The sequence below is a fragment of the Notamacropus eugenii genome, chromosome 1 (genome assembly GCF_028372415.1).
Source record: "Notamacropus eugenii isolate mMacEug1 chromosome 1, mMacEug1.pri_v2, whole genome shotgun sequence".
Lineage (NCBI taxonomy): Eukaryota > Metazoa > Chordata > Mammalia > Diprotodontia > Macropodidae > Notamacropus > Notamacropus eugenii.
Window position 1 is genome coordinate 719,851,043 of NC_092872.1, and position 21,661 is coordinate 719,872,703.

Sequence of the window (21,661 nt, forward strand, 5' to 3'; positions counted from 1 at the left end):
GGAGGCCATCTCTGTGGGTGCAGGTGCCAGGTGGGTCGGAGCCAGCCCCTCACAGACCTGCTGGCTGTTCATCCCATTGGGTCTCGTCCTACCCTTCTGACCCTGTGGTAAGTCTACCTTCAGGTCCCCCTGGACCAGTCCTCCCTCTCCTGCCTGGCTCCTGGACAAGCTTCCTCCTGCTAACTCTTTTGCAGACTCCCGATCGCTTCTCAAGAGTCTGGGGCTGCCCCCTCAACCCCCGGATTTAAGACTCTGTCACCTTCTCACAGAATTCACACCTTACCCTCAGGGACCCAGGAATCCTGCCTTGAGTGAAATAAAAGTGGAAGGATTGAGTGAACCTGGAAACGCTCGTGTGAAGGCCTGGATCTGCCTCCAAGAACTGGGCCCCTCGGGCCATTTTTCATTCAGAGACAAGGCTGATTGTGTTGCCTGTAGAGGAGGGTGAGATTTTTTTTAATCTGCCCCTTTGGTTGGGTCAATATTGACTTTTATAAAGAAAAAGAAAGGACGGTGGGAAGATTTGGGATGGGCTTGAGGGGTGGCAGGCTGCCTGTGGTGATTCTGAGGTAAAGGAGAAGGGGCCTGGGATGATTCCAGGGTAACCCACTGTTAATATTTAATATAAATTTTAGACTTTAATAAGGGCCAAAGTTTGAATTAAGAAGAGTCTGGACCTAATAGTCTCCTTTGCTTAGAGGATGCCTTTTGATGGGCAAATGGGACTTCCTTATCAGACCCTTCTTCTAGCATCCTAGTGTTAAGAGAAAAACACAGATGCCTGGGGTTGTAACTTCAACTTTTGCCAAACTCTGTTAAGATAACAACTTCAAAGGCCTGTTTAGGACAGGAAGCCTGGTGGGATTTTCTTACCCAGCTGGAATCCCAAGGCCTGACCAACATTGCTTTGTTAATTGTCCTGTCTTACTGAATTTATGGTTTGCTTAATTAGGAGAGTTTCTTTCTCATGGCAAAATGTATATAAGCCAGAAGATTTCTGTACTGGGTAGCCAGAACATTTCTGGCTCCATAATGCATTATGTTACCGTTGCCTTTAATAGGGAATTGATTAATTAATTAATTAAATCATAAAATATATGCATTTAGCCTGTTGCCTCTTTTCTTAACATGTTTTCGGGTCAACACCACTAAGAAGGGTTGCTCTGGGTGGGGGCCACAAATACAGGAGAATTGAGAGGATTGTTCAGTGTCTAGGTGGGGGTGGGGGAAAAGGTCAGGAGCTGGATTGCTCTTTTGTGCTCATGTCCTGGACCCAGTCAGAGGGAGCCATTGAGGCTCTGACTGTTCTTGTTCCACGTGGGATCCCAAGCATCTTCTGCCCCTTGTTATCTGAATAAGAATGCAGGAAAAGAAGGGGAAAGAATAGTAGTAGGAGATGGTGGGACCATCTTTTTCAAGCAGGACCCTTACCTCTAGGCTTCATTCTCTGTCCTGAGGGCAGGGCCTCACCCCCTGTAACTTCCTGTAGGCCAGCTTCCTGTCCCGGGATCCTTCTCTCTCCCCAGCTCAGTCTGCAGAAGACCAAAGCCTGGCCCAGCCTGAGAGTGGAGCCAGAAGGAATGGCCCTTGGCAGCTGCAGACCCCCACCCCAGGTGCGTGCACTCTGTCCACGGACTTGACCCCCAAAGAGGCCATTTCAAAAGAGAATTGTCTGGGAGGCTGGCAATACCCTATCTATGAATCGTTCCTTTACAAAAATAGGCAGGAATTGAAAACAGTAGTAACAACACCATCCTCTTCTCTGTCCTTTGAACTAATCCCTGGCATGTTGGCATCACAATCACTAACTACCCCTCATCCCCAGTGGCTGCCCTCCTCAGGCAGCTTCACTTATTCCTCTCTGCTCTGTAGGGATCTTGTCTTTGCTCTTGTATCCATGCCTGTCACCCTCCCCCACATATCGGTAGGACTGCCACCACCACTCCCCACCCCCGCCCCTTTTGCCTCTGGCCAAGCTCTCCCAGGCAGACCCGGAAGACAGGATGCTCTGTTTATCCACCATGGTCTGATCTACACAAATAGTTAATCTGTCAGTTGCACACTGTCCTGTAGCTGGGCATCATCAAGGGCATACTGAGGGGCAGTGAGGGGTAACAGGAGTAAATACTGTGAGCAGGGACTGAGGTGCTCCTGGCCTCCTGCATACTCTGGTCCTGTGTTTCTGGAAAATATGGAAGCTCAAGAAGACAGGTTAAGTTGGCTCTTGGGTGGTCACATTTCCCTGTTCAAAGGCCATTAACAGAGCTGTTTGGACCAGGCCAAAGAAAAGAATACCTTCTTTAGCTGTTACTTTATTTGCATTTGTTAAGGGCCTAGTACTTCCCTTTGTTAGAGAGGATATAGAAAAGGACTGAGTTTGGGGAGCTATTCAAAATTCTGGAAGTTTTCTTTTGTAGTGGGGGAAAGGAAGGTCCTAAAGGAGACACTCAGTTCTTATCCAAGAGGCATAGGGCTCAAAGGCAAAGACTCAGTGGAGTGTCTTCCTTTCTCCCTCAAATCTACTTTTGACCTTCTTCACAACAACCCTATAGAGTAGTTGCTCTTATCTTTATTTCGCAGTTCAGGAAACTGAGGCCAACAGAATCAACGAGTTCCCAACCAGGGTCACGTAATTAGTAAGTATCTGAGGCAGCATTTGAACTCAGATCTGCATGATCTTCTCCCATTCCAGAGCTCCATCCACAATGTATTTGTGTGCCCAGCTTCCCACAGCTCCTCCAACAGTGGCTGGTGCTATTATCATTTTTGTCAGTTTTGCAGAGTGTGAGATGAATTCTCAGTGGTTTGGTTTACTTTTCTCTTAGTGGTTTGGAGCGTTTTTTCATGTGACTGGGAATTCTTGGCAGTTTCTGACAATTTTTTGTTCAGATCCTTTAACCATTTGTCTATTGGGGAATGACTATTTGTTATTTTCCATTTGTTTTAGCCTTATCTGTTTGTGATACATTGGGGCTTTCTTGGCAGAGATACTGGAGTGTTTCCTCATTTCTTTCTCCAGCGTATTTTACATAGGAGGAACTGAGACAAACACAGAGAAGTGACTTGCTCAGGGTCACATTGTTAGTAAGTGTCTGACGCTAAATTTGAACTCAGATCCTTCTGACTCTAGGCCTGGCACTCTGTCTACTGTGTCACCTATCTGCCATTGACTTTTAGTCTTTTTTAAAACAATGCTTCATTTTCCCCAAATTACATGTAAAAACATTTTTATTCTTAATTCAGAGGTCATAGTTCTTTCCCTACCTTCTTCTTCTTACCCCTCCTGCAATGTGGTAAGCAATCAGAAATAGGTTCTATGTATGCAATCATGTGAAGCATTTCGATATTAGTTCATGGGGAAAAAATGGTACTGAAAAGAAAGCAAGTAAAAACTAGTATGTTTTAGGTCCGTATTCTGAATCATTTCTTTCTACGGAGGGGGAGAGCATTTTTCATCGTGAATCCTTTCAGATTGTCTTAGGTTATCATGTAGCTGAGAATCGCTAAGTTATTTACTGTTGTTCATCATACAGTGTTGCTGTTATTTCTACAAAGTTCCTTCTGCATCAGTTCATTTCAGTGTTCCTAAGTTTTTCTGAAATCCTGCTTGTCATGTTCTGTAACACAATAGTATTCCATTGCTATCATATACAACAACTTGGAAAGGCATTCTGCAATCAATGGGCATCTCCTCAATTTCCCATACTTTGCCACCACAGAAAGAGTGTAAGTAGGTCTTTTTCTGTCTTTTGAAAAAAACCTTTTGTGGATAGCAACTTCATGTTGTTATTCCTGGGTCAAACGGCATCCACATTTTTGTACCCCTTGTAGTATAGTTCCAAATACTCTCATCATGGTTGGTTCAGTTCACAAATGAAGCAACAGAGCTTTTTGGTCCCTGTTTTCCTACTTCCCTCCAATACTTAGCATTTCCCTTTTCTATTTTATTAGCCAATTAAATAGGTATGAGGTTTGTTTTAATTTGAGAGTTGTTTTAAGTTGCCTTTATCTAATTAATAGTCATTTTGAGAATTTTTATATGACTATAAAAAGCCTTGATTTCCTTGTTTCAAAGCTGCCTGTTCATATCCTTTGACCATTGATGAACTGGGTTGTGACTTGTATTCGTATAAATGTGACTCACTACTCTATACATTTGAGAAATGAGATCTTTAGAAGATTTACTTGGTGTAAAATTTTCCCAGGTATCAGCTTTCCTTGTAGTCTTGATCTTATTGAATTTGTTTGTCTCCTTTAGGACCTCCCTTTCTCCCACTATAAAAGAAAACTTCCAGAATTTTGAATAGTTCCCCAAACTCAGTCCTTTCTTATCTCCTCTCTTTCAAAGGAAGTACTAAGCCCTTTTCAATTTAGTACAATCAGAATTATCCATTTTGCATCTATTAATTCAATATATGGGTGAGTTAATTCCATTCATATTTACAGTTATGATACCTATGTATATCCCTCCATCCTATGTCCCCTTCTCACTCTCTCTTTCACCTTTTACTCTCTCTCCTCACCAGTGTTTTGCTTCTGACCAATGCCTCCCCCAATCTTCCCTTGCTTCTATCAGTCTCTTCCCTCTCCCCCTTACCAAGTCCCTTTCTACTTCCATGTAGGATGAGTTATATATCTGTACCCATCGAAGCATGTATGTTATTCCCTCTTTGAGTTCCATATAGGATGAGTTAGATATCTGTACCCATTTAAGCATGTTATTCCCTCTTTGACTTCCATATAGGATGAGTTATGTATCTGTACCTGTCTAAACATATATGTTTTTCTGTCTTTGAGCCTCCATTCCCACCTTCCCCATGTTCCCCTTCACTGGAATAGCTCTTCTTTGCCTCTTTTATGTGAGATAATTCATTCACTTCTACCTTTCCCTTCCTTCTTGTTGGAATGCACTTCTCTTTCTCACCCCTTAGTTTGTTTTCTTGAATACCACCCCATCACAGTTAATGTGTATTATCAATATATACTCCTTCTGATTGCCCTAATAATCATAAAGGTCTTCAGCCTTACAGGTATCATCTTCCAATGTAGGAATATGAACAATTTAACATTACTGAATCTCTTTTGTTTGCTCTGTTTACCTTTTGATATTTCTCTTGGGTTTTGTATTTCAAGAGCCAATTTTTGTTCACTTCTGGTCTTTTCATTAGGAATACTTGAATATCTTCTAGTTATTGAATGTTCATTTTTTTCCCATGAAGAATTATATTCAGTTTTTCTGGATATGTGATTCTTGGTCACCATCCTGGTTCCTTTGTCTTGGTGAATATTCTATTCCACACCCTCCGATTTTTTTTAATGTGTAAATTCCTCACCTGTGTGTTAGCTTGACTGTAGTTCCATGACATCTGAATTATTTCTTTCTGGCTGATTGTACTCTTTTTTTCCTTGAACTGGGAGCACTGGAGTTTAGCTAGAATATTCCTGGCAGTTTTCATTTTGGATCTTGTATAGGAGATGATTGGTGGATTCTTTCAATTTCTATTTTACCCTCTTAGTATATCAGGTCTGTACCAAGAAAATATCAAATGTGGCCATGGAGGGTCAGACATGACTGAAGCAACTGAACAGCAATAAAATATCCATTTAGAATGTATTGTAGAGAATTGTATGAGATGCTGGTCTAATCCTGATTTCCTTGCTGAAAGCTTTCTCCTTTTCTAAGCAGTGTTTTTTTTTTTAGCCAAATAAGGATGCTTTCCTTAATCATTCTTTTGTTCACTTTACCAAACATGGAGTTACTGAGTTGTAATGATTCTGAGGCTGCCTTGTTTAGTCTGTTCCATTCATTTCTCCCTCTCCCCCCTTCTCTCTCTTTCTCTCTTTCTCTGCCTTTCTCTCCCTCCCTCCCTCTCTTTCTCTCTCTCTCTCTCCCTCCTCTCTCTCCCTGTCTCTCTTTCTCTCTCTCATTCCCTCTCTCCCCCAGTACCACAGAGTGTTGATGACCAGTGTTGTTTACTATAGTTTCATGTGTCTTCCTCCCCTATTCTTACTTATTTCCATCATTCCCATGACATTATTGTATTTCTTTTATTTTTCCAAATAAATTTTGTTATTTTCTTCTGCTGTGAAATGTGTCCTCTATAATTTTGTTGTGATTATTATTGCTGTTGTTCAGCCATGTCCTCCTGTGACCCCTCTGGGGTTTTCTTGGCAATGATGCTGGAGTGGTTTTTATTTCTCCAGCTCATTCATTTTTCAGCTGAGGGAACTGACCCAAACAGAATGAAAAGCCCTGCCTAGGATCACCTAGCTAGTAAAGAGTGTGAAGCTGAATTTGAACTCATGTTTTCCTGACTCCAGTTCCAACATTCTATCCACACTGCTCCCAGTTGTCCCCATCATTTAATTACTATAGATTTAAATATATAAATATTGTTGTTAAGTCTCCATTTGGTTTGACTCTTTTGTTGTCTTTGAGCCAATTTCCATTCTTATTTTATTACAGAATGAAAGGCTATATTGGTAATTTCTGCCTTTTTACATATGTTTGCAATATCTTTCTGCCCTCATTCACAGTTATATTTTGCAAAAATTCCATGGGGTGCATGGATAAGGGAAGAATTTATGACCAAACAAGTTCTAGAGAATAATACAAATGTACAATCCATAATTTTGATCATATAAAATTTAAGAGTTTTAGCACAAAGAAAGCCAATACTCTGAAAATTATAAGGAAAGGAGAGAACTGGGGAATTTTTTTCAACAAGTATCTCTGATACAGGCTTCATTTCATAAACAATAGCGAACTGATTCTAATTTGTAAAAATACACATCATTCTCCACCTGATAAACAATTAAAGGATATGAACAGGCAGTTTTGAGAATATTCCATCAAAGCTACCCATAATCATGAAAAAAATGCTCTAAATTTGTATCAAACATGTGCTAAGTTAAAACAGCTCTGAGGCACCAACTCATACTTAGCAGATCAGCTAATATGATAAACATGGAAAATGATGGAGGTTGAAGAGATGTGGAAAAACTGGGACCCTAATGTTCTGTTGGTGGAGTTATGAATTGATCCAACTATTGTGGAGAGCAATTTGGAATTGTGCCCAAAGAGTTATGGAAGTGTGCACAACCTTTGATCTAATAATACTATACCACTCTTATGTTTATAGCCCAAAGACATCAAAATAATGAGGAAAGGACTTGTTTGTACAAAAATATTTTCAGTGGCTCTTTTTTGTGTTGCTTAGGAATAGGAAATTGAAGAGATGCCCATCAGTTTGAGAATGGCTAAACGATCTCTAGTATATGATTGTAATGGAATATTATTGTGCTATAAGAAATGACAAGGAGGAGGATTTCAGAAAACCCTGGAAAGACTTACTTGAACTGATGCAACATGAAGTGAACAGAACAGGGAGAACATTGTATACAGTAACAGCAGTGTGTGTGGTTCAGTGAAGAACTGTGAGTGACTTAGCTCTTCTCAGCAATACAGTGATCCAAGAAAATGCCCAAAGGACTAATGCCAAAGTCTGTCTCCAGAGAAAGGACTGATACTGTTTGCCATACAGACTGGAGCATGCTATTTTTCACCTTTTTTCTTACATTCTTTTTCTATTTTTTCCAAGTCTTTTTGTACAAAATTACTAATACAGAAATGTTTTGCATGATTGCATATGTACAACTTATATCTTATTGCTTATTATCTAAATTAGGGGGGAGGGAATAGAGGGAAAGAGGGATAGAATTTGGAACTCTAAAATTTTAAAAACAACAAATATTGAAAAAATAACATGTAGTAGAGGGAAATAATATTTCAGAAAATGTAGAAAAAGAAAATAGAGGTTGTTCACCATTCAGCATGGAGCCATCCACTGACTGCAGCAAATGGAGAAATTGTGAATCTTTTTTTAATCCCATTTGAATTGTCTTAGGGAGACTCTGAAGGTCATCTGGCAAAGTCCTGAACACTGAGGTCCTTTCTCAAGTTAGATTGCCAGTCCTTCACATTCTACAGTAGGGAGCACAACTCTGATGGACTGGCCATGTTGTTCAAATGCCAAAAGGATGTTTGCCTAAAAAAGGATGTTTTATGGAGAACACATGCAAAGAAGGCACTCAGCGTGGTGAGAAGACATAGTACCAGGCTATATTCCCAAGGTCTCTCTGAAGAATTTTGGAATCAGTGGTGAGACATGGGAGACAGTGGGAAAGGACCACCCAGCATAGTTTATCAACGTTAAAGAACGTGTTGTGCTGGGCTAGCAAAGCAGAATTGCAGTATTTGAAAGAATAGTGAGATGAGCAAATTGAGAGGCATCTCCACCCCAAATGTTCATGTGGACTCTTTGTTCCCAACCTGTGGTAGAGCCTTCTTGCCTCTATTAGTCTGATCATCCATGGTCAGACACATTGTACTTTAACCCTTACAGAGTGATGCACTTTTGGTCTGCTTTGAACACAAAGAACAACAAAAATGAACAACTATAAAACTAAATACTTTAATAAGGAAATAATAATTTATTGACAAATGAAAGCTATCATAAATAAAAGGCATAACATGTACTGGCCATGACAGAGTATACAAAGGGCAGACCCAAGACACAGTGTAATAACAGAGAATTTTCCTTCACTTGGCTGGAAAGTCTCATTTCCTTCAGTTTAGTCGGGATTGTAATTAGTCTGTTTTATGAATCCTTTTCATCTTTTATCTAGATAAGACTTTATTCCAGACTCTCAGAAATTAACTTGATTTTTTTCTTTCTCTTCCCTCTTTTTTCTATAGCAAACATTCTCCCCATTGCACCACACAATATACTGTACTTGCTAGTTTCTCACAAACCTGACAGAATGTTGTTGATAAAATATTATTTTTATCACTTCTGATAAGGAAGAAATTTCACTTTTCTCTCCTCCTTTGGTGTTTCTATCTCACAGACAAAACACATACATCAAATACCTCTCTCAAGTTTTCATTGAGCTCTTAATGAGTATAGTTTTAAATGTTGATTCTCACTAAACTAGGATAAGACTTTTAGGTCAGTCTCCTTTTTGTGCTTCAGTTTCCTCTTCTCACTTGATGAGGGTTAGACTGCCTGAATTCTGGAGTCTTTTTCGGGTTTAAATCTTGTGACTCTTGATGCTTTAGGAGCTGGTGACATTTCAGGATGTGTCTGTGGACTTCACCCCAGAGGAATGGGACCTCTCAGACTATCCTCAGAAGGAGTTTTACAAGGAGGTCATGCTAGAGAATGCCCACAACCTACTCTCCTTGGGTAAGGACATTTTCCCTGGCCCCTCTTGAGTGTGCTATCAAAGGAAATATCTTCATTTTCCAGTGTGCTGACCTTGGGGCATTTATCTCATACTAGAAAGGGAAATGTGCTGATCTCCAGTGTCCAACAGACAGGGTCATTCTGCTTCCTGGTTTTCTTTTAGAAGATCAGTATGTGGTAAGAAGATAACATGTATGTTCTGTTGTTGCTACTGCAGCTGTCTCCTGCCAGTTCTAGGTAGCCTGAGGAATGTCAGTGTTGAAGCATCTCAGATGTAGAACTAATCCCATGGATTATTTAGCCGAACCTCGCCCTGGACAGTAATTTTGTCTGCCAAGTACCTGAAAAGTGCTCAGCCTGCTTTTCTCTATAACCTCTTCATCTTTGGAATGGGCCAAGTATTTAGGATATCCTTCTTTCTGAGAAGCATCAATTTGTAACTCTCAGTTTCTGGTTGTGCCAAGTGTCACACATTTGTCTTTAATCTTTCCTTCAATTGCCTCCACTATGTTGTACAGATGGTGGGAAAGGACAGAGGGAAATAATCCTTTCCTTTCGCCTGCTGTTCATCAACTGTTGTGTTATGTCCTATCTTTACAATATGGTATTATTAGCTGATATTATTATCCCCATCTGGCATTTGAGAAAACTGAAGCAAACAGAGGGTAAGTGACTTTTCCAGACACACAGTTAGTAACTGTCTGAGGCTGGATTTAAACCCTGGCATTCCTCACTCTAGTCTCAGGCCTGTCTTCACTGTACTACCAGCTGCCTCTAATTTCTGGATAATGGAAACTCTGCAATGAGTGCCTCCTTTGAAGAAGGTGCGGTATGATCAAATTTTCTAATTCTCTGTTGGCTCCATGATCTTCTCCCCCACCATTCCTCAAAGTTCTCAAAAATAAATGCTATGGAAACCATGCTTAAGCACCTCTGGCCACTATCTTTTCCTCCTTGATTGCATGCCCCTGTCAATGGCAGGAATTAGAGACTGGCCCAGAGTTAGAATGTGACTACCTAAGGTTCATTAAGTTCCCAAAAGGAGCATTTTACTAGAAGAGCAATGACTCGCTGCATGAACAGGAACAAGGTTTTTATAGGTTTTATGGAGTGAGGAGTTGAGGAGGAGACAGAGCCAGAGCTGATCCATCGAGCTCTAACCTGCTGGAGCTCAATACTGATCTGGCACATCCTTTTTTAGTTACTTGCATTACAACCGTTAATGGCAGAATAAGCCAGAGGTTTGTGAACATGAAGGAGTGATTCTCAAAATGGAGTAGCTTTGTATGTACACCGTTTTCCCTCAAGAGAACTAAATTCTAAGCATTTCTCCATGTTCATTCCTTTTTCCACATTATCAGGGCATCCAGTTCCCAGATAATATTTGGTTTCTTATTTGGAGGAAAGGGAGATACCATTGATGCTGGAAAAAGAAGACCTGAGGAGCTGCAGTCCAGGTGAGTGAGGTAAAAGCAGGCACATAAGAGCTGTGTCTCTTGGTATTGTAGGAAAGCAAGTGTTAGGTTTGGGGGCAGGAACACCTGAATTGGGATTCTTTTTAGAGACTTTTAGCAGTGAGTCTGTGCACAAGTCACTGAACCCTACTGATTCTCAGTTTTCCCTTCTGTAAAATTAGGAAGTTAGACACCATGCAATTAAGCTATCCCCTACTGATAAATCTATGATCCTAAAACAAATGCCTTGTTTAGAATTAAGGGGCATTGAACTTCCCTGAACGTGCAAAAGGGGGTTAGGCTTTTAAATATGGTTTATTTCTTAGGCATTTTTCTCATCAATGAAGACATGGAAAGTTGCTGATATGAGCCATACCCTCTCTTAAGCAACATGAAGAGATACAAGGAACATCCCTTGCTCTCCTGGTGTTCACTGACTGGGTGGGCAGGTGCCATGCCAACAATCATGTAGAAACTTGTTACGGAGAAGAGAGATTGCATCTCATTGAGAGAGGAAATGTACTGTAGTGAAGGAGGACTGGAAAGCCTATTGGTGGAAGTTGGGCCCTAGCTGGGGCTTCAGGGAAGCCAGGATGGCATTCTATGTCTGGACATGACTTGGAAAGCCCAAACATTTGGAAGACAGAGTGTCATCTTCACAGAACAGAAGTGAGTCCCATACCACTGGATTACAGTATGTTTGGTGGGGATATGAAGGGAAAGAAAATTTAGAAGAATAGGAGAGGGATATGTAAAGAGAGAGGGTAGGTGATTAATAGCCTTAGAACAAATTTTATATTTGATCCTTTTCCTAGGGAGCCACTGGAGATTGTTGAGGATATAGTGATAGGATCAGTCAAGAACTTAGGAAGATGATCTGTGTGAGTGATGGAATGACTGGAGTGGAGGGAGACTTGGAGCAGCTGGAACAAGTATCAGGTTCTTGGAATAGCTCTGGTGTGTTGTGTTCAGGACCTGAACCAAGACAGTAGAAGTGTTGGGAGAGAAGGGGGTGTTATGGGAGAGATGTTATCTGGGTGCAGTCAGAGGACTTAGGAGCAGATTGAATATGTGGGACAGAAGTATTTTTGAAAGTCAGTGAGCAAAGCATGACATCTCATTTATGAATGTGCTCTAATGGGAGGATTCCTTGGAGAGCATTTGGAAAGTAGGAAGATGGGAGGGTTGGAAGAAAGAGAATGAGTTTGGTTTGGAGAACAATGAGATTAGTGTCAGTAAATCCCAGAGAGAGTGAGAGAGAAGAAGAAGGGTGATTGATTGTGAAAAGCTGTAGAGAAGGAAAGAAAGATGAAGATGAAGAAATGAGCTGAGGATTTAACAACATGGATGTTTTTGGAAATTTTGGAGAGGGGAATTTCAGTTAAACAATTAAACTGGGAGCTAGACTGCTGAGAATTTCAGAGAAAAGTATCAGTAACTTCAGTTGCAATTGAGTGCTTCCAGCTGTTTAGCCAAGAAATGGAAGAAAGATCATGCAAAAATATCTCTGGGATTGTATGGATCAAAGGATCATGTTTTGAGTATTAGGAAGAAATGGTTTGTAGCAGTAGGGAAGGAGTCATTAGTGTGGGAGAGGCTGGAAAGTAGTCAAAAAAGGGAATGCTGAAGGGACAGCATACTGAGGAAGATGATGTCCTGGAATGGGATGATTTACTCATGGAAAGGAGTTTGCTTTAGCTAGCAGAGGGATGATTTCATCTCACAGTGACATCAAAGAGAAAAAAAATGTCACTTCATGGATGAGGATGAGGAGGAAAATGAGGAGGATAAAATAGCTCTTGATAAGTATCCAGTTTTTTGAAAGAAAAAAATAGAAGGCATTTGGACAGTGGGAGCCGGCAATCAGGGACATTTGGGAAAGAATTAAAAGAAGAAATTAAAAGAATTGGGAAAGCTGCTGTGGTGAAGGAGATAGGGAGTCAGATGATGGTTTTCAGTCCTTCCAGTCATTTCTGTTTCACTATGACCTCTTTTGGGGTTTTCTTGTCTAAGGTGCTGGAGTGATTTCCCATTTGCATTTCAGGCTCATTTTATAGACAAGGAAATCAAGGGTAAGAGCCCTAAGTGACTTGCAAAGGGTTACAAAGCTAGTAAGTGTGTCTGAGGCTGGATTTGAACATCAGTCTCCCTAATCAGTCCCTACTGCACCACTTAACTACCCGAAGGGACTCAAAGGATACCCTTGCCACCCTGAGGTCCACCCTGAGTTTAAATAGCCTAAAATTGTAGTTGACCTAGGCAGCAAGTTTTATGACTTTCTCTTTCCATTCAGTAGCATCTAAGTACAAGCAAAGGTTGTTGCCTCATTTAGAATTAATCCAAGGATATGCTTTACCTAAATTATCAACTTGTGTTCCTCCCTTGATCTCTGAGACCCAATCTTTGGCGCTTTCTTGGAGAATTGTTGGCCAGATTCATTGAGCTGATAGCCACTCTCAGTTTGGCCAAGTGCTAATTAGAAATTCCTAGGTGTCCCTTAGTATGGGATGCTTCAGGAGCCTAAAAAGAGTCTCTGCAGTGTTCTCTCTTGGCATGCTCAGGTACCATCAGGTTTAGAACCAGACAAAGTTTACACAAATAGGAGATAAAGTGAAAGAGTGAGAAACAGGTCTGCATTTGCCAAATAAGGCAAAAAACAGAATATAGGGATTGAGGCAGAAGCTGGGGCCTGGTATCAACCATGGGTCCTGTCAGTGAATAAGCGTGGATTAAGCACCTTCAGTTTTCTAGGCAACTCACCAAGTTTTAGGAAGGGAAAAGGCAGTCCCTGAGGTCAAGGAGCTGTCAGTCTATCAGAGGAACATGGAAATGGTGGAGAAGAAACAGCACATGAGGAACCTTGGTCTTAACTAATCCAGGGAAAGGAGAGTGTTTGGGAGTGTAAAGACATCTAGTTCAATGGGATACAGTGGAATAAAGGGGAACTCAAGGAGTGAATGTAATAATAGATTAAGGAGAGTAGAATTAGGGGAGAAAAGCTTAAAAATCAAGACAAGAGTGAGAACAAATCCAGGTATACCTCAGAGATACTGCAGAATCAGTTCCAGGGCTCTTCAGTAAAGCAAATATTGCAATCAAGTGAGTCACCTCAATTTTTGGTTTTTCAGTGCATATAAAATTTATGTTTATAAATACTGTTGTCTATGACATGCACAATACTGTTTTGTTTTGTCTAAGTACATATTGTAATGAAAAATACTTTATTGGTAAAAAAAGCTACCTGTGCCTGAGCCTTCAGTGAGTCCTAATCTTCTTTCTGCTGGGGTTTCTGGTCCATTGTTGCTGGCTGTTGACTCATCAGAGTTGTGATTGCTCAAGGCTGCCAGTTGCCATGGCAGTTTCTTAAAATAACGCAACAGTTAAGTTTGCCACCTACATTGATTGACTCTTCTTTTCCCTTGAGTTTAAAGCCCCATTGTACACTTATGACTTGGTCTAATTTCAACATTTTTGTGTCTCAGGTAATAGGAAGACCCAAAGAGAGGGAGAAAAAAGTGCCAAAATAAAACCTTTCTTCTTTAAAAAAAATTGAACAAAAGTAAGTGCCGTGGAGAAGGGCCATCAAATTCTGTGGACAAAATATGCCCACTTGCAGGGTTGCTGATCTAATGTCATCTGCAGGGATACTTTTCAGGTAACTCAGCCATTCAGAGTTCATGGCCTGACTTGAGGTTGTAGCAAGAACTCTGGGTCTGCCAGTTTCACAGGTGTTTCTGAGGATCCAATGTGATTGTCTGTGAAGGTCTTTCCAAGTCAAGTTATTCTGCAAATCTGAAGTAGTGGCATTTTCAAACATTGTGATTGTGTCAATTTAACTTGGAAGACTTTTATCTTTACCGGAAGAAGTATCATGTAGATCAGTTTACTTTCTTCCAGTGGAGGGAAGTGTTTATAATTGTGTGTGTGTGTACCTGTGTCTCTGTAAATATGTTTCACGATTTGTTTTTTTGCAGAAGGAATGATTAGACCTGGAAAGAGAGAGACTACTGAAAGGCTAAGTATTTCTGTGAAAGAAACACACCAAGAAAACCTCATGAGTGATGGTCCCTGTGACTTCACTAGGAGACAAATCTGTGCTGTCTTTCAGAAAGTTCACCCTGGAGATAAAATTTATGGTTGTCATCATTGTAGGAAAAACATGAGTCAGCAGTCCTCCCTAATTGACTGTCAAAAAATTTGTACTGGAGAAAACCCACATGAGCTTCACGAATGTGGTGTACATTTTAGTGAACACTTCTCCTTCCTTATTCATCACATTATTGACAGTGAGAGGCAACCTCCTGAATGCAGTCAGTGTGGAAAGGCTGGGAGTTGCATCTGTAGTCTTGCTGTACATCAGAGCATCGAGACTAGAGAGGAACTTTATAAATATGATAAACGTGAAAAGGCATTGCTACAGAGCTCCAATCTTACTCAACATCAGAAAATCCACAATGGTAAGAAAGGTTATGAATGCAATCCATGTGGAAATGCATTCAGATTTAAAGGCCATCTTACTCTACATCAGAAAATCCATATGGAGATACATTATGAATGTAATCAATGTGGAAAGGCTTTTAGGGAGAACTACCAACTTATTGTACATAAGAGAATCCATACTGGAGAGAGACCTTATGAATGTAATCAGTGTGGAAAGGCTTTCACATACAGGTCAAATCTTGCTGTACATCAGAGAATCCACACTGGAGAGATACCTTATGAACGTAATCAATGTGGAAAGGCTTTTCGGGAGAACTACCAACTTATTGTACATCAGAGAATCCACACTGGAGAGAAAACTTATGAATGTAATCAATGTGGAAAGGCTTTCAGAAAGAGCTCCAATCTTGCTGCACATCAGAGAATCCACACTGGAGAGAGACCTTATGAATGTAATTAATGTGGAAAGGCTTTCAGAGAAAACTCCCTACTTGTTTCACATCAGTGAATCCACAATAGAAAGAAACTTTTTGAATGTAGTGATTGTGCAAAAGCTTTCAGTTCTAACTCCACTCTTGCTGTACACCAGAGAATCCACACTGGTGAGAAGCCACCTAAATGTAATCCATGTGGAAAGACTTTCAGACTAAGCTCCCTACTTGCTACACATCAGAGAATTCACACTGGGGAGAAACCGTATGAGTGTAATGAATGTGGAAAGGCTTTCAGACGAAACTCCTTACTTGCTGCACATCAGAGAATCCACACTGGAGAGAAACCATATGAGTGTAATCGATGTGGAAAGACTTTCAGGTCTAGCTCCAATCTTGCAGCCCATCAGAGAATCCACACTGGTGAGAAGCCACATACATGTAATCAATGTGGAAAGACTTTCAGACTGAACTCCCTACTTGATGTACATCAGAGAATTCATACTAGGGAGAAACCATATGAGTGTAATCGATGTGGAAAGACTTTCAGGTCTAGCTCCAATCTTGCAGCCCACCAGAGAATCCACACTGGTGAGAGACCATATAAGTGTAATCAGTGTGAAAAGGCTTTCAGACTAAACTACCAACTTACTATACATCAGAGAATCCACCCTGGAGAGAAGCCTTATCAATGTAATGCATGTGGAAAGACTTTCAGAGAGAGCACCAAACTTAGTCTATATCAGAGAATCCACACTGGAGTAAAACCATATCCTTGTAATCAATGTGGAAAGGCTTTCAGACGAAACTCCCACCTTACTTTACACCAGAGAATCCACACTGGAGAGAAACCTTATGAATGTAATCAACGTGAAAAGGTCTTCAGTTCCAGCTCACCTCTTGCTGTATATCAGAGAATCTGCAGTGGAGATAAACCTTATGAATGTAATGAATGTGGAAAGACTTTCAGAGAGCTCCAAACTTAGTCTACATCAAAGAATCCACACTGGAGTGAAACCTTATCAATGTAATCAATGTGGAAAGGCTTTCAGAGAGAGCTCCAAACTTAGTCTACATCAGAGAATCTACACTGGAGAGAAACCTTATCAATGTAATCAATGTGGGAAGGCTTTCAGAACTAGACTTCCTACTTGCTGCACATAATAGAATTCACACTGGATAGATATATAATATAACTGAAACTTTTATATACACTCACCTTGTTATACAAATCTGATGAAAGCAAATTTGAGGAGACATCGTTTCTTGGTAATTATTTAATTATGATTTGTTTACAGTTTATAAAACAATGGTCATTTAGCTGTCTCTTGCCAAGCAAACATGAATCCTGGAGACCTCTCAAAACTTACATTCCCTTAGCTAAGTGGGAGTTACCTGTAGGCATAAGTCAATGCTGATTACTTAAATCTTAATGAGAATGAATATTATGAGATTTGGACTTATTCTAATGAGAGACTGGGTGGGAGGAGCCTGAATCTTGACTCAGTTTTGGACAGGGGGACTTATTTCTAGCCAGATCACCATTACTTAGTGCAGTCTAGACCAGTGGGGTGTAGAACTCAGAACTGTTTCACTAAAACCCAATGGGCCAGAACTAACCTATAATAAAATCCCTTTACATTTTGATCTGATCTAAATTTTCCCCGGTGAATAAGTCTTGTCCAAGATTTCATCTGATCATCAGCCCTGCCCTTGAAAGACTGACTGAATCACCTACACTGGCCAATTTCTGAATGAGGAGATGGGGAAAAAGCTTTGTCCTAACTGAATAATTGTTTATTTATATGGAAGAAACATTCTTTTCTCTCACATCAGAGAATCCATTCTACAAGACATATGTAATTAGTCAATCAATATGAAAAGTGTTCAAGCTAAAGTCATTATGTTATTCTGATATTTCCTATCAGAAATCCCATGGGAGAGAAACTATTCCCATAATGAATGTGGAGATACATTCTACAAGCACTATAGAGCTTGTAGACATCAGAAATTTCACCTTATGATCTAACCCTCTCTGGACTCTGGAAAGGTCTGCAACCAGAGATCATCTCTTCCTTTGCATCAAGGATTGCTAGTGGAGAAAAGACTTATCAATGTGTTCAATGAGGACCAGCCTTTTCCTGGAAGAGGCAGGTCAGTAGACTGCACAATATTCACAATGTAAGGAAGCCTTATAAAAGCAGTAATGGTAGGAAGGTCATCACCTGAATCTCAATTTTTTGTGTATTCCAGTGTGTACATTGAAGAAATCTTGCTGGAGATAAAACTCATGGATCTAATTAATGAGTAATGTTTTCTCCCTGCAGCACAGACCTCACTAGACATAGTACATTTCATATAGTGCATGAAGCCCAAAAAAAGAGATTGAATTTATCTCAGAATCCCTAAAGTTTCTCATGACTTCCCTAACATGTGCTATGGCATCCTAGGGTGAAACCTGTCACTGGCTTCCTCACCTAACTGCACTCTCCCACTGTAGCGAGACACCTTTCCTGCTCACCTTACAAGCCGTCCTAGACTGGTAATGTGGTTCCCTGCTCCAAAACTGGTTCTGAGCCATTATTGCAAAGTTGTTTTCAAGGGAATCTGGAAGAGCCCAGACAAGTGAGTGCCTCACCTTGGCTCCAGAAGTTCTCATGCCCATATATTCAGGAAATACTCCCTTGATAGCTCAAATTTTCTTGCAAAGGTCTCTTGTCTTTCCCATTCAGTTGTTTTCTTCCATTTCTTTGCAATGCCCAGTTAAGAAAACCTTATTTCTCCTTGCTATTCTCGCAAATTATGAATTCATTTGGGGAAATCTCCCCTTTGCTTTTCCCTTCTTTACTCAGCTATTTGTAAGGTCTGATGAAACAGCTAATTTGTTTTGTTGCTCTTTTTCTTTGAAATATATTTAGTTGTTGCCTCCTGTGCAATATTAGGAATTGCTGTCAGTGGTTCTTCAGGCACTCTGTCTACCACATCTAATCCCCTAAATGTGTGCATCACTTCCAGTTCCTATCCATAAGCCATGCTATTTTTGATCATATCTTTAGGGTCTAATGGTTTTCCCTGATTTCTTAAATTTGAGTTTGAATTTTGCAGTGAGAAATTTAGGATCTAAGCCTCAGTCACCTCCATATCATGTTTGGACTGATTGTATAGAATGTCACCCTCCCACATTTTTTCCCTGTAAGAATATTTTACAGTTTTTGGTTTCATAAAACTGAGCAACTTTGGAGGCAGTGGTTGGAAGATAGAATTGTTACTGTGGTATTAAAAGGTTTTCCTTGGATTTGAACCATACTTAAGCATACATTGGAAAAATCTTGCTGGAGATAAAACTTAGGGATCTAATTAACAAGGTTAAATCTCTTGCCCAAGATCTCATTAGATTTTGCAGTTTAAGAGACCTCATTAAACATCCAAAATTACTACTGTGATGAATTCCCTAAAAATACAGCTGTTTCCAGTGAAATCCTGATGTTTGTCATTATTCTTCAATAATAATCCTTTGAATTTATATGCTATAATTTCATTAGCCATTCTCCAGTTTATGGGTGCTCATGTATTTTGCTGGAACAAAATGTTCTCTTATAAATATTTTGTTAAAAGACAGCAATACATCTAGAGTGTTAAAATCATAGCTGGACAAATGCTTTCTATGTAAGGTGATAATTTGGAAAATATATTCAATGGAATTGATGTCATTTCAGTGTCACCAAGTTTTTTTTAAGGTATTCTTGCCAAAACAGTGAAATTTGTTTCAAATCTGTAATATAACTTTTGTTATGCTTCAAAATTTTACTGTGGTTTTGGGAAATATTTGGTAAGTAATGTGAACTTTAAAAATCATACCTGTTGGGTGATGCACGTGTATTCTTAGGAAATCAACTTCTCTTTTGATCTAGATGCTGTAAAGTGATGAATTAAACTGCTGGAGTATGTGATTGCAATGTTCACAAAATGCTAAGTATTTAATTGAATATATTTATTTTAAAAAATAAAGTAGTAATCCTGAAGAGATCATAAAAATGGGAAAGGGTCCCACATGTACAAAAATATTTATAGCAGCACCCTTTGTAGTTGCCAAAAACTGGAAGTCAAGGGGATGTCCATCAATTGGAGAATGGCTGAATAAATTATGGTATATGAATGTAATGGAGTACTGTTGTGCCATAAGAAATGATGAATAAGAAGACTTCAGAGAGGCCTGGAAGGACTTATATGATCTGATGCTGAGTGAAAGGAGCAGAACCAGGGGAACTATGTGCACAGCAATGACCATAGTGTGCGAGAGTTTTTTCTGGTAGACTTGGAATTTCGTAATAATGCAAGAACTTCTTAAAAAAAAAATATCCCAATGGTGGTTTTCTAAGGCAAAATGCCTTCCACACTCAGAGAAAGAAATATGGAAGTAATTCGCAGAATGTAGCAGATCATGTTTGTGTGTGTGTGTGTTTTTGTGTATCATGTTTTGATTTGTTATATGATTTCTTCCATTTATTTTAGTTCGACTGCATAGCATGATTATAGTGAAAATGTACTCAATAGGAAAGTATATGTAGAACCTATACAGAATTGTATGCGGTCATGGGGAGGGAGGGGTTAGCAGCGGGAGGGTAGGCGTGGGGGGGATAAAATCTTAATTTTATGGCAGTGATTGTTAAACATTAAAAAATAATAATAATAAAATTAAATTAAAAAAAAATAAAGTAATAACTTAGCTTGGGGAAAAGCAGAGAAGACATAGATTCTCCGTATTTGGGGAATTTTGTGGGGAATGACCAAAGGGTTTAGGTTACAGAATCTTATCAGCCCTGGGACAGAAGTTGCTTAAAGTAGAGGTTTTCTAATTCTAAAGTAGTTAAGTGTTTTACTGAGTAATTAAGTTGTCTAACAGGTCAAGAAAGGTTTGGAGAGGCGGAGCTTGCAAGTTTGTTTATAATATCCAAGTTTTATGAGAATTTGTGTGGCAACTGATTACGAAAATTATGAAATTCCACCTAGAGTAATATGTATGACATTTCCTACACCTTTGAACAAATTCAGTCTGAATAGACTCCAACAAGTTCAAAATTGGTTACCTTCCTTCAATAAAATTGATAGTCAAGTCTTGGAATGCAGAAAATGAGAAAATGACTCCAGTCCTTCTTGTCCAGGTACTCCATCATGTCAATTCAACAAGCCCAGATTACATGCCAGGCTCTGTGTTAGGATTTGGGGTTACCAATCAAGGTACCCTTCCCCACAGGGAGCTCACATTCTAAAGGATTTGGTCAAGTATTTAAGTCAAAAAGTTTTTGTTAAACACCAGATCTTTTCTAAGCAAGTGGTAGGCTTTTGCGATTCCCAGAATGGAGAAAGAAAATAGACAATTTGCAAACAATTATGTGACCCCCACACCCAGAGAAGGCATAATCACTAGGAAATATTGGGGATAGATTGATTGGCTTTGAATCATTCAAATCTTGCCTCAGCCACTGAGTGGTTTGCCTCATTTTTCTCCACTGTAAAATGGAGTTGACATTCTTGCAGTGTAGGTGTTCTAGTAGTCCTGAAATCCAAGGACACGGTTGGGGGTGGTCCTCAAAGGAATTCAACCACTCAGACCTTTCAGTCCAAGTAGCAATATTATTGTGTCATCAATAGACGCCAGTCAGATGCCTGGTGAGTCTGTACTATTTGTGACACCAGTACAAGTGGGCAAGATTTGAAGAATCTGCGTTTGATGAGGTTGAGACTGATGTTTTTATACAGAAAGACTAGGAGATGATGTAGATGGCATCTGGCAGTGGCAAGTATCCTGAGGTGGCCTGGAATTAACAGAGAAAGGAGCCTAGATGGGATGAAGGAGTATTCAGTAATCCTGGTGGGCTAGAGTGGGCCAGATGATGGGTTCCTGAAATATGTGGGGAAGTTCAAGGATCTCTCCTTTTAGGGTTTCAAATTTTCCCCATCATGAGGACCTAGCAGGGTTGTTAGGATTTGTTGAGATAATATTTGTAAAGTTCTTGTGCCTGGCACTAAGCAGACTCTTAAAAAACCATTTGATTCCTTTTTTGCTACATAAAATCTATATACAAGG

General features: G+C 39.9%; 1 protein-coding gene across 1 annotated transcript; it reads left to right on the forward strand.

Annotated features, from left to right (window-relative positions):
• The first annotated feature begins 359 nt into the window (after positions 1–359).
• On the forward strand, positions 360–19,723 carry LOC140521825 (uncharacterized). Its single transcript, XM_072637075.1, is given in 4 exon segments — positions 360–444; positions 1,527–1,613; positions 10,610–10,705; positions 14,677–19,723. Coding segments are annotated over 2 exon segments (1,920 nt in total). The 5' UTR covers positions 360–444; positions 1,527–1,613; positions 10,610–10,668; the 3' UTR covers positions 16,560–19,723.
• The last annotated feature ends 1,938 nt before the right edge of the window (positions 19,724–21,661 follow it).